This window comes from Paramisgurnus dabryanus, chromosome 9, assembly GCF_030506205.2.
Source record: "Paramisgurnus dabryanus chromosome 9, PD_genome_1.1, whole genome shotgun sequence".
NCBI lineage: Eukaryota > Metazoa > Chordata > Actinopteri > Cypriniformes > Cobitidae > Paramisgurnus > Paramisgurnus dabryanus.
Genome location: NC_133345.1, coordinates 29,309,149 through 29,328,366, shown reverse-complemented (window position 1 = coordinate 29,328,366; position 19,218 = coordinate 29,309,149). Strand labels below are relative to the sequence as shown.

Genomic DNA, 19,218 nt, shown 5'->3' with positions numbered 1-19,218 from the left:
TGTGATTTTTACTCACCCTTGGGCTGTCTGGTCTCCAAATGTCTTTCTTTGTTCTTCTGAACCCAAACACAGATTTTAAAAAAAAAAGTATTTTTGTGTAATAATTTATAGTTATTTCATTCTGTTTCATAAGCATGCACCCTTTACAGATTTAAAATATAATAAATACAAACATAATCCAAGAGGAGGTGAGGCTGACTGCAAGCACACAGGGCAGGTCTGAGACGGTCACCATCCAATCCCATAGTTACAATTCATCCAAGCTTTAAAGGGCCCCAAAGGTGTTAAATAAATGACTTTTAACTCTTTCCCCACCATTGATGAGTTATCTTGTCAATTAAGAAAAAATATTTGCATAAAAAAGTGTTCCTGGTGAGGTTTTATGTTAATCTGGAATACCGCGTAATTATCCACTAGATGGCGCATTTACCCAATTTATAACAAACTGAAGCAAAAAATGATTTACTAATTTTAAACTCTGTGTATGTTTTGATAATTGTTTGGAATCTGATCTCTAAAAAAATCCTTCACAAAAAAGCTTTTTGCTATTTTTTTTTTTTTTTTTAGGAAATATACCCATATTTAAGAGTTTCTAAGCAGAGGAAAAATATATAGATAGGATGAGACGTTTTTTCCAGTTTTGTTTGTTTGGTTATTGTTTGATTGAAAGGGGAAGGTCTGTTCTTTCAATTGATATATTTGTATTTTGTTTATATATTTTTAGAAGAAAATTTTCCTGGAAGGAATTTTGTGAAACTTTTGTGAAAATCACAAAAAATGCTGCTGGGCAACTTTTCAAAAAATGGCTGGTGGGGAATGAGTTAAGTGTCCTGAAGACATTTACTCTACCTTGTGTTTTAGATATTACTGTTGTTTCATAGCATTTTTTGGGTCCTTTTGAAGCTTGAAGAGGCATTCACCATCCACTCCTTTTGTAACCATACAATCCAAAACAACAAAAATCTATGTTTTAAAAGAAATTGGGGAAATAAACAACATGGGTAAGTAAAAAATTACAAAGTTTGTTTTATGGGTAAACTATCCCTTTCAATCTGGTCTAAAAGGAGAAGGGACCTACAGCACCAATGGAGATCATCATGTGGAAATGTCTTGAATGTGATGTAAGTATTTGGTGACCCATCATCTATTTTCAACAAATAATGTGGACCACAGATTAAAAAGTAAACTGTAAAAAATTATATATTTATTTATTTATTTTAGTACATTTAACTAAATAAAATTAGAAAATTCTTTTTTTTGTATTCTTGTTTTTTTTTTTACAAATTTCTGTAAAAATAACACAAAAGGGTGAGTGGTTCTAAATGAACACATTATTTAGTAAACTTTATCATGTAAAGTTTGTAAGAAGGAAATTAAATAAATAATTATGGGTTGAAACTATATTAATTATTTTAGTAAATATAACAAATAGGCATTGGACTAAAAATAATACACTGGATTTACTTAAAAATATAGTGCATAATTTTTGCATCCACTTTTTTGAGTAAATTTTAAATGGAATTTTAAGATCAAATTTCTTAAACTTCTATGTAAAACTTGCTTAAAAAACTGCAATTGCTTGAATTGCTTAAGATTCCATGTAAAACTATAATCAAGAGCCGTTTCTCAATGTCAAGGATACTTCCTTGGCAGGACTAGTCCTTACAAGTCACTTCCTTCAGAGGCGAGGCGAGGCTCCTTTTAAGCATTCGGAGAACACGTTAAATGGAACAGGCTAGCAAGTGCACGTCATTACGTCATTACGTGATTGAAAGGTGTGCTTTCGGTGCTGCGCGCAGAGGATTGTGGGTGATTTCAGCGCGTGAAGAGCGCGAAGGATACAAATTTGCATCCTTTCCTGTATATGGGATATTTGTCGAACGAAGGACTCAGTCCTTGGCTGAAATTTCGAGGATCCTCGACATTGGAACAGTCCTTCGACGGACGTCGATGACGTAGCATCCTCGAAATTCTAGCTTCCGAGGATCCTTCCTTGACATTGGGAAACGGCTAACGACTTTGCTGCTGTAAAATGGCTGCAGCAGGCGTAGTGATATTACGCACTGCCCGAAAATAGTCCCCTGCCATTGAAAGTTATTAAGGGGACTATTTTCGGCTGCTGCGTAATATCATTGCGCCTCCTGCAGCCATGTTACAGCAGCAAAGTCCTTGATTATTACGCCAGAATGAGAGTATAGTTCCGAGCCATATCTGCCTAGAAAATCCATTTAATTTTGTGTTGGTCTTAGTACACGATGTAACTACAGAAGAGTCAAGTTTTAATTAAGAAAAATATCAAAACTCTTTGGTTATTTTTAGCGTGATGCTAATGGTCTAATCAGATTCAATGGATTATGCTAAGCTATGCTAAAAGTGGTAGCACCAGACCCAGAGATCAGCAGAATGGATTCCAAAACGGTAAAAATGTTTAACTCTAGGGGAGCTGGAAAATGATTATGTTTTTAAAAAAAATGTCCCTTTAACACAAATGTTTCCTTTATGGATTTTTCTCATGCACTAATATGAAAGACATTTATAACCTCTAAAAATCAGTTTAAACTATTGAACAGTTTCCAAATGCTTTCACTTTAACCTCATCTTTCTCTTTAGCAGACAACATGTTAACAATGTGCAACCTCACTATGCAACAGCTGCATATCAGTTTCAGCAAAAATACCCTTTTACCTCCTCAATCCCAAAACTTTTTAAAGTATGAATTATTGACCAACTCTCAAATCCATGTGGTTTTGTTCTTTCTAGACACGGTGGTCTGCGTGACCTTCTATCTGCTGTCTTTTCATCGATACGTTCTCCCCAGATGAGAATGGTCATAAAATCATGGTCCCATTAAAATCAGTGGATGCAAAAAATATTTTTGGCCTGAGATGCTAAGAAGGATTATAAGTCCGCATTGAGTCCTTATGACCCACATCTGCTTTGGAGTGATCCAGGATTGGGCCTTTGGCCCTGGAGGTGCTTCATCAAATGCTCCAGAGATTCAGCTTGAGACTGGAGAAAGAAGATCAGGATGTCCAGCAGACTTCACGAGAATCATCTTCTTCACGGTGAGCCCACTCATAAACCCCAGATGCTTTTGAATATCAGAAGAAAGAAAACAATGTGCTGGAGTTATCAGGCTTCATCTACAAAATGTAACATTTTAACCGATTAATTTCTTAATACATAAAGATTATAATGATAAACTTTGTATCTTGTACAAACTGAAGTCCCCAATGTAATGTTTTTAGTAAGGCATGTTTGTTAAAACTAGTTATATTTCCTAATAAGGCCTTGTCCTAAAATAATAGTCCAGGAAACCACTTCTTTGATGCGTAACTAATACGGATATGTCTGAGACAGAATCAAAGTCTTGTTTAAGCGACATAGGTAAAGGGAGGAAAGTCATGGTGGGATGAAGAGATTGCAACAGATGGCTTCCACAGGAATTCTGTCCTCTGTGGAAACGGATACGCAGGTGCCAGGAATCATGCACTCGGCAGGATGGGAATCAACAAAAAAGGTTCTCATTCCGTTGCCTTTCAGCACGACTGGTGAAGCCGTAGACGTCATTGTGAAGAACCAACTTGAAAGAAGAATAATCTGATACATTCAATACATAATAGCCATGTAAGCCTGTTTGAAATATGTAGCAGATGCAAAGTGAATGAAAAAAAATAAAAATTAATTTAGGTCAAATGGGGTAATGTTACAGCCACAGACATTCATGTTTAGGGAATTTATAATCTTTTATTTTTTATTTTTTTTATGTATTGTTATAGTTATTTGATAAACAAAATAATAATACTAATACTACTACTAATAATAATTATAATAATAATAATTGTAATTGTATGCAAAGTGGCAATACAGAAAGGACAAACCATTGGATTAATTAGACTGAAATAGAACTAATCTTTCAAAGCTTGAACGAGAAGGGTTAATGATGCCACGTTGTATATTTTTTATTGCATCAATGTTGATTGACAGCATTGTGTAAATGTAATGATAATACTGTGATGGGCTATACCAAAGTTATATGTGTCATCAATAACAGTGGTCTGTAGTCTATAAAGAATATTAATGTTACCATCTAAATGGATTTTAAAATGTAAAAATCAGCGACAATAGTGTAATCTGAGAAATATTGGAGTTACCTTCTGAATAGAGCTAAATGAGAGAGTTTATAATTTCTGTTGCCTTTTAGCGCCATCTTGTGGAATTAAAAGGAAAAGGCGCAGGTTTGTTTTGGTAGACTTTAAAGCATATCTATTTAATGTGTGTTTTTTACAAATATTTATGTTGTGCAAATATTTAAAAACTTTAATAAATATTGAATGTGTTATGGTGTTGATCTGCCAGGAGCTTTAACACCATTATAAACACTCTGTGTAACACAGATTTCAGTGCTCACATTACTTCTGAACACCCTGTAAATATAAGTATAGGCTTGTAGCCTTTCGTACAAGAACTGATACATTTTTAGAAGCACTTTTTGGATTATATATCTGTACCCACCCGCTTTTAACACTGTCTCTGTAATTGATCTCTAACTAAGCATAAACGTCAACAGGAAAGTGATGTTTCTCTGAAATATCTATAGCCTATTGTATTATAAGATTAGTGTGTATTTTAGTACATAAATAATGTCGACGGTCAGAAACAGGGATGAGGTGGAAAACGCCAACCTTGAATGTCAAAGCTCAACGTGGGAAGGACATCAAAACCAAACGTAAGACAAACGTCAAAACGCAACAGCTGCTTGACGTCAAAACCCAATGTCGGCCTGACGTCAAAACCCAACGTAGGACGGACTTCAAAACCTAACGTGGGACGGACGTCAGAACCCGACGTTGGATTAACGTCAGAACCCGACGTTTGACTGACGTCAAAACCCGACGTCTGCTTGACATCGGGTCATAACTGCAAGTGTGGCTTTTTATTCATGAAAAAGGACTTATCTTTCTTTTACACAGTTTCCACACTTTGGTTTTCCTCACTGTTTTACATTGGCATGGAATTGTTCAGCTCTATTTTAGCGTTTGTGATGTGTTTCCATAGCGTTTGAATGAATTTGCTTGTTTGGCATATACACTACCGTAATCAAGTGAATCATAAAGTTCATCAAAGTTGCCAGAAGACAAGAACGGGCATTGTTCAAAATTTTAAAACAACTTTTATCAAAGGTTTCAATCCACTTTAGATGTTTACTAGTGTAGGTAATAAAGCTCATAGCTGTTTTGATCCCTGGAGGAAAGTCACAAGATGCCTTTGAACCTGACACTTAAAGGGGACATATCATGAAAATCAGACTTTTTCCGTGTTTAAGTGCTATAATTGGGTCCCCAGTGCTTCTATCAACCTAGAAAATGTTAAAAAGAACAACGTAGTAACTTAGTTTTGGTAAACCATTCTCTGCAAGCATGTTAAAAATATGTCATTGAAATTTGGCTCCCCCTATGATGTCAGAAGGGGATAATACCGCCCCTTAACCTGCACTATCCAACCACGGCACTGCAATTTAGTGCAGAGCTGATTGCTGTACACTCTCAGAAAACCATTTTTAACCAGAATACCATTTTGGTACCAATGTGTACCTTTGCAGTACCAATATGCACCTATAGGTACATCCCCAGTGAAAACTTTTGTGCCTTTTTGTACCTTGTTTTCTGACAGTGTACAGTAGGTTACCATACATTGGCCATTATATCACTTTCACTTTATCTAAACCAATTTACAAATGACAGGCCATTTGCATATGTCCTTTTGACCATGCAGCAGAATGAGAACACTCATTTCTCTAAACTGCAAAAGAAGTATCTGATATACAGTACTATACCAAACATATTGTATCTAACAAACTGAAAGTCATTCTGTGCACATAAAGGCAGAGTGAATTGCATTTTGGATTATATTGTAATCATATCTTTTTGTTGTGTCTTAAAATAACGCATAAACAAGATTAAAAATGAGCTAGGCTAATTATGTACAAGTAGATATTTAGGTTAAACAAAGTAAAACAATGGTTTTAAAATATAAAATATGTGTACAAAATACAATCTAGTATATAATCTGTATACTTTTTCCATTTAAAATTCAACATTTACAAAAACATAGATGTGACATGGTGGAACGTCATAGATAAATGTTTGCTGTTGTTTAATTGAAATAGACACTTCTACGTATATTGAAAATCTTCCTCTAAGATAAAAGTGAAAAAATAATCATTGAAATTGTCCAAAACTTTAAATACTGTTTAAAAGATATTTAAATACTGTTTAGAGATATAAAAAGTACAGTAATACTTAGCTTTAAAGCAACACTAAAGAGTTAATGCTCTTTGCTCCCCCTACAGGTTAGACACGTAATTGTTCATTAGCACTGTCGTAAATACTGCAGCATAGCTGGCTCTGATTGGATTGTAGGTCTCCCATAAAGCAAGTTTTTATAGTTTTCACTCGAACTACAGGACCACTACCCGACGGTTGGAAACCTCTTTAGTGCGGTTTTGGCCGATAGAGGGCTGCAAAGCGAATGTGAAAGTGCCATTCACCCTGTTTTGAGTGGATGAACCACTGAAACTTTTTGGGAAACGTTATTTTAAGGTAAAAAAAACTCTTTGGTGTTGCTTTAACAAGTGTTCATAAAGCATAAAATGTGAAAATAAAATGATATCTCAAATAAAATACAACAGTACCGCAGATTAGAATATACACTGTAAAAAGCGAAACGTTGTTTCAACTTAAAAAGTTACTTCAATTGGTAACATTTTTATTCAACTTAAATTTTTCATCAAACAAATTTTTTAAGTACATTTTTTAGGTGTTACAAATCGTATTTTTTTTTTAAAGGTATAGCCGAAGATTTTTTTTCTGGGTCAAGACTATTGGTCATCCCAGTTGTCAATCATTCTGGTGATTATGTTTACGTAAGGCCTTCGTACGTGTTCCTCCCTAGGGTTCGCTTTCTGCGCATGCGCACGTTCAGGTGTATGTGTGGTAAAGGTAAAGTTTGGCAAGCTATTTAGAGGAATCCATTTAAAATCACTGCTAGTAAAAGTTGATGTAAGCTATGATTAGCCCTGGCACAAGTCACGAACCGCACAGACACGGTAAATATTTCAATGTATGAGCCATGCCGGCAGCAATTTGACCGAAGAGAAATAGGCTTGTGCATGCTCACGGGAGATTTTTAAAAAAGCAGAAAAATCTTTTGCTATACCTTTTAAGTTGATCCAACTTTTTACAGTGTATAAAGTTATTCGTATTGTGAAATTACACTAGCTGCCTTCTCAGTTTAGTGAGCGCATACTTATGAAGAATGAAAATATGTCGGCATTTCAATTTGAAACCAAGCTTTCACATATTATAATGCCACCGCTACTATGATGTGTGAATCATCTTTATTAGGCCCTGTTTTAGTGTCCACAGAATCCAGGTTGGATGGTGTGTCATCCTCCGTGCTGGTTTTGTTTGCTGGGCAGAAAGGCACATATTTGGTCCAGGGCAAGGATGACAGGGCGGCACTAACACCGAAGGGCAGCCCGTAAACATCATTACATTCCACTGTGTTGTCCGACTCACTTTGGTGGACTCTGTTCCACGCAACAATGCCTCTTTCACGTTTCGTTCCTGTAAAACAGTATTTCGGGTATTCCAAACGCTATTTATCACACACTTTAGCAAAGCCTGAAAGTTTTAGTGTTACTAGCAGAACTTACCAGGAATTGTGTTGTCAAAAAGAAAGCCAAAGAAGCCTCCGACAAACATACTTGTGGTGAGAAGTACTTGAAGCACCTGGTCCAGTTCAACAACACCTAGAAAGTGAAGGATATGATAATGATTGGTGTCCATTTCAAAACACTGAATCTATTAGAAGTGCAGATGTGAGATTAGATGTGGCTACATCTATCCAATACCTTACTAATAATAGGTACCTGTTGCTATGGCTGTAGGATTTTTCAGTATCCAGTTGGGAATTACAAGACCAGTAAACATGGAGAATCCAAAGATAAAGATGTTGCGTGATGAGTTCATGTCTGCATACTATTAATAATAAAAAAACAATCATTTAATGTTATTGTAGGTAAATGATCATACTTCTTGTATTGAGTGCTTTGTATATCTACTGTACCTGTAGGTTTGAACATCCTGCAGCAGTAATGACCCCAAACATGACCAGAAACATCCCTCCAATGACCGGTGTTGGGATTGTGGTGAATATGGCTCCAATTTTCCCGAACATTCCCATTATAATCATGAGAAACCCACTGGCCACAATTACCATGCGACTGCCAACCTACAAAAAAGAAATCATTGCACTGTGAATGCAATTCATTTCATTGCACTGTGAAAGCTTACAGGATTATTGTAAAACTTTTCATTGTGTACCTTGGTGATGCCCAAGGCTCCTATATTCTCACTGTAAGAGGTGGTGCCGTTTCCAGTCCCCCAGGCACCTGCCAGCAGACATCCAATGCCTTCAATGCCAATGCCCCTGTTGATGGCATGTCTGGGTGGTGGAGGGGCACCAGATAACCTGGCACAGGCGTGATAATCACCCACTGACTCAATCATTGAGGATATAACCCCTGCCAGGATACCAAAAACGCCAGCAAGGCTTACGGTTGGCACACCCCATTGACCTGGGAATTAAATGACATTTTTAATTTTTAAATATTTTAAAAAATCAAATTTAAGGGATTTTGTGCATTAAACAAGCAAAAAAAATCTGCCAATGGGGTAAGCTAATTTTTCTTGCATTTTTCTTGAATTTAGTGTTTAAGAAAAATTTTCTAGATTTTCTTTGCTTACCCCATTGGCAGATTTTTTCCTTGTTTTATGCAAAAATCACTTAAATTTGATAATTGTGGTCTAAAAACGAAACTTATTTTCTTGGGCCGTTTTGCCTATAAAGAAAAAGCATCTTAATTTAAGAATTTTTAGATATTTTTACTGAAAACAAGACAAAAAGACAAATATTTTTTTTTTTATTGAAAATCATTTTTTGCAGTGTAAAATGTAAGTTTAATAAAAAAAATAGTAATTTACGGTATATTATATCAAAATCATAGTCATTCATTGAACTAAACTCTTTTTGTGTCATTCACTGCAACAGCAAAGCGACTTTGCACGACCAACCTTATCCCACTGTGTGACCCATGAGCTATAATATACACACATGTATGAAAATTGTGCTGGTTTATAGTACCTGGATAAGGAAATCTGAACCAAGGCGACCTGCCAATAACATCCCCTTTAACATCAGTGCGAGCTAGATAGCCATACTGGACAGGGTCAGAGGGCAGGACATTGTAGATTGTAAAGATATAACAAATAAACCAAGACAGAGTGATTCCTAAAAGGACCTGGGAAATCATACAAAACACACGGCTTAACAAGAAAGCAAAGCAAAGCTATATAAAAGTGTATATGTCTAATATTTTAAAGACTTACAGGTAACATCTGAAATATGTACATCCTTGTGGTGTGAAGATTCTTGGCCTTGCTGTATGCTGGGAAAGGTATGGCTATATGGCGGAGGTATTGTGAGAATAGCACAATTAAACCTGTTGTCCTGTAGATGACAGAATTTTTTTATAAATGTGTGTCTAAATTAATATCTGTGTATATCCAAAAGCATAGAGGAGCTTCCTTTCTAACATCTAGAAATTATTCTAAGCACTACTAACATGAATTCTGAACATACATCCCTAAAATGTCGTCACACTAGACTTTAAGACTATTGCATTTGCATTTTATTCCATTTTTAATTGTGTTTGTATGGGTATTAACACTAACTCTAGTTTGACCACACTTTCTGATCGAGATAAGCTAATACGCACATAGCAGATATTCCCCAATGGTGTCCTGCATTCATGCCAGCGGAGTCAAACAACGACAGGCCAATTAGAGAAATGGTTGGTGCGATGGTCAAAGGACCGATGAAACGCATAAGGAGCCCAATAAGACCAGAGAATCCTGCAAGCACTTGAAACAGAGATCCAACCATGATTGATCCTTGAAGCTATGCAAAAAATAAAGCAGAAACAAATATTTTACCATGACTCTAGGAGCTTCTTTTATGGGTGTTGTATTAGTCTAAATAGATCGTTAGGGATTAAATCAGGCTATCAGTTAGTGAGATACTCACCACCTGTATGCGACTCTGCCATTCATGGATGAACTCAGGAGAGGAAATGTTGACCAGGCTGGAATTCTGTGTCCAAGCTGGACAGCTCCATTCAGGCATTGAAAGCAAAGCCATGCAGGGTGAAAGAAGAGCAAACGTCCCACCCTGGAGAATGGGTAACCTTGCAGGATGAAAATAAAATAAATAAGCTTATGTTATTTTTGACAGGGGCACAAGTTCTGACATTATTAATCCTCTGTGATCTGTTCCAATCCCACAACCATTAATTGTGACCCAGTTTGTGAAAACCCAGCTAAAGTTATTTACTGTTTTATGCATAAAATCATCTTATATAATTTAAAGAACATTCTGTTAAAATGTAACCTTAATATCTTTAATATTGACTGAGTAAAGCCATGTCAAAGATTGCAATCAATGATAAAAATCAAACTTTGATGCTCTTAATCTGGTAATTGGTACTTTTAGATTTAACTGCAGCTTAGTTTTCACAGTTAATCACTTGATTTTTTTTATCACGACTTGAGCATTGTGTTGGTATTAACTATCTACTATCTGATAGTAGTTTCTCTGTTCACCTTAGTGAATTTAGTTCCTGTGTTGCTCCTCCTACTTGTGGTGTCCCCCAAGGGTCCATATTGGGCCCTATTTTATTTTCGCTTTATATGCTACCAGTAGGAACCGTTTTTTTAAAAAACACAACATCCCATTTCACTGCTATGCGGACAATGTATAGATATATCTGTCAAAGAGTTTGAAAAAATAATCCATGATTTTACAATGTCTCGATTGGATTACTGTAATGCACTTTATCTCGGTTTGGATCAGTCATCTCTTCACTGTTTGCAGTTTGTTCAAAATGCAGCGGCTAGGCTTTTAACCAGGATAAAGAAACAGCAGCATTTAACCAGAGTTTTGGCCTCGTTGTATTGGCTTCCGGTTTGTTATAGAATTGAATTTTAATTAAGATCATTGAAGTCATCCAATCAGATTCTCGATGTTCCACCCTACCCACTAAGCCTTACATTCAAACTCTTATGTAAACGAAATAACTGTACGGTATTTGCAGTGTGTTTCTTTACTCTCTGTGGTCCCTGGCTTGGGGCATGTCCTTAAATAACCTACAGTATCCTGAAGCAAGTTTGCTGTTATTCTGTAGATAAGAGTTAGATAAGTAATATGGTTTGATTTGAATCTCACGAAAGAGCATTTATTGCCTTACTGTGGTTTGGAGACACTTATGGCCCTTATGATAACAGCATATTTAGTCTGTAATGAAATGTAATCCAGTTAAGATTATTATTTTTGTGCATGTGTAGCTAATTCTGAACAACCCTACATGCTTTACACAAACGGAAGCTAAGACGCCAGAGGAATGTAGATTTGCTAAACTTTTAAGCTAATAAAATGGAAAATTCCTAATCTTATTAAGGTTTATTGCTAGTGCAGAAATCAATCTGACCGATGGCCCACATTGTTCTGTGATATATCAGCAGTATATTTCTGTTTTGGATTTTGTAATATATTATTAACTGTTATTAAGCATGATTTTTCGTCTAATGTATTCTAAGGACCTTTTTGCAGTTACAATAACAAAACTTATTTTTGCTGTTATTCGGGTCAACACAGTTGGGTTTTAGCCTAAAACATCCAGAGGCATTATCACTATAGTGACATATTCACACATTTCCTGGTCAATGAACCCTTGTTTGCAAGTTTGGATTGTGTGCTTGGGATACACCTCATTGTTGCTCACAAGCAGTTTAATTTAGCTGTTTAAGACTTCATGATGTCAAGAAAAGTTGGTAACATTTTAAGAAAGCCTTTTGTCAGGAATTTTGACAATGCATTAAAGGGATAGTTCGGCCAAAAATGATATTAAACCCATGATTTACTCACCCCCAAGTTGTCCGAGTTGCATATGTCCATCGTTTTTCAGACAAACACATTTTCGGATATTTTAGAAAATGTTTTAGATCTTTCAGTTGATTAAATGTAATGTCCAAATAAAGTGCGTCCATCCTTCACAAATTAAATCCAAACGGCTCCAGGATGATAAACAAAGGTCTTCTGAGGGTAATCCGCGCGGTGTTGTTGTAGAAATATCCATATTTAATACTTTATTAACGAAAATAACTACCTTCCGTTAGCGCCGCCATCTTAGACTCCTCTGTATTCAGGAGAGAGTATTAGCGTAGTGTACGCACTTTTCTTAGTGACGTATGACAAATTCGGAGGGCGGGGGCACAGAGCAGCAGCAGAGTAGCCTCTGTAGGCTGCGTAAGCTCTCATCCTGAATGCAGACGCGAATAAGATGGCGGCGCTACCGGAAGGTATTTATTTTTGTTAATAAAGTTTTAAATATGGTTATTTCTACAACAACACTGCGTGGATTACCCTCAGAAGACCTTTGTTTATCATCCTGGAGCCGTTTGGATTTAATTTGTGAAGGATGGACGCAGTTTTTTTGGACTTGAAGGTCGTGGACTAAGGGTGGACCCCGTAACATTACAGTTAATCAACTGAAAGATCTAAAACATTTTCTAAAATGTGTCTGAAAAACTGATGGACATATGCAACTCGAACAGCTTGGGGGTGAGTAAATCATGGGTTTAATATCATTTTTGGCCGAACTATCCCTTTAAAGGTTAAAGGTCATATGACAAAAAATAAGAAACATTTATTCAAACTCCAGAATTAAAGTAATCTTATAAACAAACAAGCAATTCATTTAAAATCTGTCTACAGACGTTTGCAGTCATTTGGTAAACATGGGGGAGCATCTTTTAAAATAAATAAATAAATAAAACGCTCATGGTTACACAAATGACACAAAAGTCTTTTGTGTCTCAGCAGCAGCTGTGACACAAACCCAACTCATGCAGATGATTAAACATTAAAGCATTTTGTTGTTTAACCTACATGTCATCTTTCAATCTAGTCACCTTGGCCTTTACTCACAGTTTTGGTATTTTGTTGTGTTGTTCATTAAGCTTCCCATAAAGTACATTAAACCAAGCCTGAGTCATGCAAAGAGCCATACCTCACTCCAAAAGTGACCTGCAGCAAGGTGCACAGCCCTGACACGAAAAAGATAGTGCTGATGAGGTGACTTTGCGTGAGCCCATCATGCTGTAGACACAAGCCCTGAGACAGGATCAGAGGAATGGCGATAATACCACCAAAAGCTGTAAGACAGTGCTGTTGAATAGAGGAATTGTGTGATGTTAAGTGTATTTTTAGCTAGCCTATTCTGTACACAGCCTAAAGTGGGTTCCAAACAAGGGAAGTGGTGAAAATGCTTCTTAAACGTTGTATTAATAATTCAAAAATATGTTCGTATTTATATGCCTCCATTTTGCTTGAGTTTAAGGGATAGTTCAGCCAAAAAAGATATTAAACCCATGATTTACTTCCCCCCCAAGCCATCCGAGATGCATATGTTCATAATTTTTCAGACAAACTCATTTTCAGTTATTTTAGACAGGGTCAGGGGACAGGGTCCACTCCTTCAAGTCCAAAAAATGTGCATCCATCCTTCACAAAATAAACAGTACCCTTCCAGAGTAGAAAAAACAAATCCTATGAAAGTCAATGAGTGCCATCAAGTGCTTACACTCATTTATCAAAATATCTTCTTTTAACAGGACAAATAAACTCATACAGGTTTAGAGCAACATGAGGATAAGTAAATTAGGACACATTTTGGGGTAAATCCCTTTAAAATAAATGCCATGTATGATTTGATTACATTTTATTAGCGACCTGCAAAATAATGAAAACTTAAATAACATGTAAGTGGTTTATTAGATATTTATGAAAAGTAAAAACATCCAGATTTCACTATAGCTTTCACTATCTTAGAAAAAGTTGTCAATGGTACGGTACTTCCTAATACAGTATGTATCATTTTGGTACAGATATGTACATTTGAGGTACCAATATACACCTTTTAGGTCCAAAAGTATACTTTTTAAAAGGGACCTCCCCAGTGACAACTTTTGTACCTTTTTTTTGACAGTGTACATTGGAACATATTTTTCCATGTGTATTTATGAGTTTAATGATAACACTTACACATGTGGCTATTTAATGTAAGCAATGAGAAAGCAAAACAGACATCTACTTAACATACAATGCTTGTCAATGAGTTTCCGTTTACAGTACTGACCTGAATTCCAAAAATGATGCAGAGGTACCATGGTGGAACATCTGTCACACAGTATGCTAGTTTGTTAGCATCACCGTTCTCTGAAAAATTATCATTTCTATTATCATTTTCTGCCAAATCACAAAAACGATTGACACCGTCAACCTAAAACAAAAAAGAGAGCAAAGTTTAACAGAATCAACCTGACAATACAAGGGTGACCATACGTGCCATTCTTCCCGGACGCATCTGGTCCAGGATTTCGGTGCGTCTTCCGGAAGTCGTATTTGTTGATCGTAAAAACACTACCAACCTTATTTAACTTACTAGATTTTGTATTATTAGTATTTCACAAATATATTTAGTTTTCTACAAAATCTAAATATATTTTTTCTTAGGTTTCTACAAATGTTCAACCCAAATCTACCCGGAGGATTGCTATGCCAACACAGACACACACAGTGCTTTATCGACTGGAATGTAGAGCAGTATGACCACAGTATGACCACAACAACAACCATGAATATCTCTCACAGTGATAAGAATATTTGGTTACATGCTCAATAAAGAGGAATAACCACATAAAAGAGATTTTTATCACTGTGTTATATGGATCTTATACTGTAAACTCTGACTGCATTCTGACATAATAAGGAATATTTATGTAGTGAAAACAAACAGCATCCATTGCACACCCACTGTCATCAAAAATGACAAAATAATTCATATTTATACTATAATTCTATAACTATAAATTCACAATTTCAAATTACTGTATGAGGTCTATAATGTAAAATACTCACAAACGCAAAGTTGTCCGAACCCTTGCTGTCTTTCTCTGGTGCCATGAGTGTGGTGTTGGCAATGCACAATTGTCAATGGTAATCCAAACAAAGAAATTCACTGAATAGAGAGAAAGAGGGCAAGAGCTAGTTAAGGACAGTATATAAAGAAAATATTGAGAGAAAAAAGGAGGGAAAAAACAGAGGCACGAGACAGGACTCAGTAGCTGCTGGTGATTGTAAATGCAATAAGAACAATCAGCTGCTCATGTGAACTTAATTTCACCACAACTAACAGGCAGCTGATCAGAGCCACGTGCTGGCAGGGCAGAGATCCTTTTGGATTATAAGAATACTCACATGAATGTGTGCATGTTCACTAATGCATTTGCATGCAATATTAATTATGCATTTTTGTTTTTACATGCATATAACCTAAAAATGTGCTTTATGTGGATTTGTGGACCTAGTTTTATTCAATGTGCAAATTATCTTTATATGATTAAGTAATTATGAAAGATAAGTCATATGGAAAAAACACTGCATTGCCCTGAAGTGAACTTTGTTTTCAGGACAAGTTTTTTTTTATTCATTTTAGAATAGTCCTTTATTGAGAAAACTTGTCATGTGATTTATATCTTGTAATTTCATATATATATATATATATATATATATATATATATATATATATATATATATATATATATTTATTTATCTATTTATTTATCTATTTATTTATTTATTTATTTATTGAAACAGTGTTTCCGTTTATTGTATTGCAATTGTTTAATATATGAATTTCACTTAAAAACCTCTAAAAGCCATTTAATGTCAGTTTTCTATTATCCCAGCTTAGCCTATATGGTGACAACATGCCCAGTCAATGTAATCAAAAATGTTGATGTGTTAAATAAAAACATTTCTTCTGGGTAACAATCACAGAAATGTTCAATAACTAATTTAGCCAAGACTTTAACAATTAAAGGGATAAAAAACGTGACTTAAAAATACAAAAAAATAAAGGGTGCTAGACAATGCTATAGAAGAACCATTTTAGTATCATAAAGACCCTTTATCAACATTCAAAGAACCTGTCTGATGCACAAAAGTTTATTGTAGTGAATAAGGGTTTTTTAGATTATAAAATAAATAATTGTTATTTTAAGAACCTTTGACCAAATGGATCCTTGGGATTAAAAAAATGGTTCTGATTTAATTACTGTGAAGAAACTTTTGTAGCACATTTATTTTAAGAAGTGTGTAATTTCTTTAGTATGCTAATTGTATTCATTTCACAAATACTACGCATCACATGTGTCTCATTTTGGAGACAAACCTAATCATCCAATTACTCTTTCATCACATCAACCCAACGGGAGACCCAGTATTAAATCTCTCTGGCATTCATCTCCAAGGTCATTTTAAAGTAATCTTAAAAATATGAAGGCATGCCATGTACTTACCTTAATGCACTTTCCACGATGTGAATCCCGCGGTGTGTTGACACTCCTATCCTATAGTTAATGATTCCGAAAGGAGGAACTTTGAAGAATTTGTTGAGATCATGTTTATGACCTTTCACCCAATCTGATTATGCCAAAGGACTTTTTTGATATCATGTTTGATATAAAGGCTAATGAAATGAGTGTTTAAATAATTGTAGAAACTAATGGTATATGCAATTATCAACAGGGGTATGCCACAGATTAAAAAAATTAAATAATGTGTGGTTTAGTAAAAAAACTGACACGTGTGTCATGAGTTCTTGGTTTATTTTCTGCATCCTTCTCCTAATGTCCACAGACCAGTCAGTCTCATTTAGTTTCTACTAAATCATCCACACTGTTTTGTGTACTAGAAATGTGAATCATGTTATGTTACATTTAGTTGAAGAGTGGAAAAGTCTAAATGGATTATGTATTATCAGTTTTTTTTTTGCCAAGGATCAGCGATTGCAGTATAAACAGGAACATAGTATGCATGCTTTGCTGCACAAATGCATCATTGGTTATAATTTTTAGTTTGCTTTAAGAGTATCTTTACAGCTCAAAACTTCCAGGAAATTTGTGTAGTATCTACAAGAATAAACAGTAGTAAATTGTAGTATGGTGTGGTACACTAAAGTATGCACTGCATACACTGCAAAAAAATATTTTCAAGGAAAAAGATTCTTAGTTTCTTGTGATTATTTTGTGCATAAAACAAGCAAAAAAAAAATTTCCTTGAATTTTTCTTGAACTTAGTGTTCTTAAGAAAAAATTTCAAGATTTTTGCTTAACCCATTGGCAGATTTTTTTTTGTTTGTTTATGCACAAAATCACTTACATTTTATACTTTTGGTCTAAAAACTAGACTTATTTTCTTGGGTCGTTTTGCTCATCAAGAAAAAGCATCTTTATTTAAGAATTTTTAGATATTTTTACTGAAAACAAGACAAAAATACTAAGATTTTTTTTCTTGAAAATTCTTTTTTGCAGTGTATTTGTACTATAGTATTCTGTATATTGGCTATAGTAAGTTAATAAGCTGTAGTAAATATATTTCTAGTTTAAAGGGATAGTTTACCCCAAAATGAAATTTCTGTCATCATTTGTTACCAAACCGTTCGTGGAGCCCATTTACTTCCATAGTATTTTTTTCCTACTATGAGAGTAAATGGGGTCCACAAACGGTTTGGTAAACATTTCTCAAAATATCTCCCTTCGTGTTTATCAGAACAAAGAAATTGATGTGGGTTTGTCACAACATGAGAGTGAAATGGTGAATGAATTTTCATTGTTGGGTGAACTATACCTTTAACAGGCACGTGCAGAGGGGGGGGCGGCGGGTGCCCAAGCACCTGCCCCTTTACCCCTGGATGACCAAAGTGCCCTTTTTGTCAAGGCATTTTTTTGTAATTAAATGCCGTTTTGTGAAGGCCTGCCCAATGTAACTATTAGTAAAATTAATAAAAAATAATTTAGGCGCAAATAAAATTAGTCACATGATGACGTATTGACCTTTTATTGGACAATCTCTTTAGGGAAAGCTCACAGCGCTAGCAGCGCCCACACGTGCACGACACGGTGCGCAGTACAGGGAGGATCCCCCTCGAGCCGGCATTGAACCGAAGCGGTATGCTTGTTATATTATTATTATTTTACAAGAACAACGTGAGGAGAGCATGCACAGCTTTTGTTTATTGCTGTCTGTGTGTAACATCTCTAGAACGTTAGATGCAAACAGGGCTCTCAAGTCTCACGCATTTCAGCCTTCACACGCCACACCTTGTATTTCTCACGCTGAAAATAAAACATTCTTCCCATATAAAAACAATGGATGAGGCAAAGGCAGGGACGTTCTCTGCCGGAAGTTCATACAGGTAGCTGTCTCGAGTTTTTAGGTGTGCTCAACTTCACGCAGCAATGCAAGAACCGAAACGCACATGACATCAAAGTACCGCGAGAAATATTCGGGAAAACATACAGAGGAGTTTGATTTCAAATCGCTCTCGCGCTGTTCTAATGTCATCCACCTGTCACGCGGAGTTTGTTGGAGGAGCAAGATCCGATGAATACGGTAAAAAAAAAACTCGTTTAATTTTTGTATCATATTGAATTTATGATTCCTGGACTCGCCTTTGATAAAAGACAATGTGAGCTGATGTTGGGTAATATAGCTATACTCGTGCTAAATTATTAACTGAGTCAAAACCTCTCCAGCTTTGCAACCAGTTTTAGTTTACCTGAAAATAAAGAAAGTACTAGAGGCTTCATGAAATGAATGAAAGGAGAGATGTCATTATTTTATTGCCCTGTCATCAAGGCATCAAAGTGTGCAAAAACACAACACAAACACGATTCAAAACTAAAATATGTAGGCTACTCTCTTTGTATACAAATTTCGAACAGGATTAGAATAGAATAGAATTATATTTTAAATATGACAACAAAAACACAAGCCTGTAAACGTAATAATATCTTAATGTCACAATGCAATATATAATATCATATAATTTCAAAACTGCATATACTGTGTTGACACACACAAACACTAAATGAAATGCACTGTAAGTCGTTTTGGATAAAAGCTGCTGCCAAATGCATAAATATATAGATATAAAACTCAGTCTATATAGATTTTTCTGTATCACTCTATTTG

General features: G+C 35.4%; 1 protein-coding gene across 1 annotated transcript; it reads right to left on the bottom strand.

Moving 5' to 3' along the window:
- Positions 1–5,161: 5,161 nt before the first annotated feature.
- slc23a4 (solute carrier family 23 member 4) lies at positions 5,162–15,144 on the bottom strand. The gene is made up of 12 exons (XM_065259101.2): positions 15,100–15,144; positions 14,318–14,461; positions 13,190–13,347; positions 10,150–10,309; positions 9,842–10,023; positions 9,453–9,573; positions 9,208–9,364; positions 8,388–8,641; positions 8,131–8,295; positions 7,934–8,042; positions 7,718–7,813; positions 5,162–7,628 (listed from the first exon to the last, which is right to left on the bottom strand). Exons 1-12 carry the CDS (start codon positions 15,142–15,144, stop codon positions 7,363–7,365), a joined length of 1,857 nt encoding a protein of 618 aa, XP_065115173.2. The 3' UTR covers positions 5,162–7,362.
- Between the last annotated feature and the right edge of the window lie 4,074 nt (positions 15,145–19,218).

What these genes read in the sequence shown, in the direction of transcription:
- slc23a4 (XM_065259101.2), bottom strand. Translation starts at nt 15,144, where the DNA reads ATGGCACCAGAGAAAGACAGCAAGGGTTCGGACAACTTTGCGTTT. An exon ending in GTTCAGATTTCCTTATCCAG is followed by an intron (nt 8,642 to 9,207) that starts GTACTATAAACC and finishes TTTAATTCCCAG; the next exon opens with GTCAATGGGGTGTGCCAACC. An exon ending in TTTTGACAACACAATTCCTG is followed by an intron (nt 7,629 to 7,717) that starts GTAAGTTCTGCT and finishes ACTGTTTTACAG; the next exon opens with GAACGAAACGTGAAAGAGGC.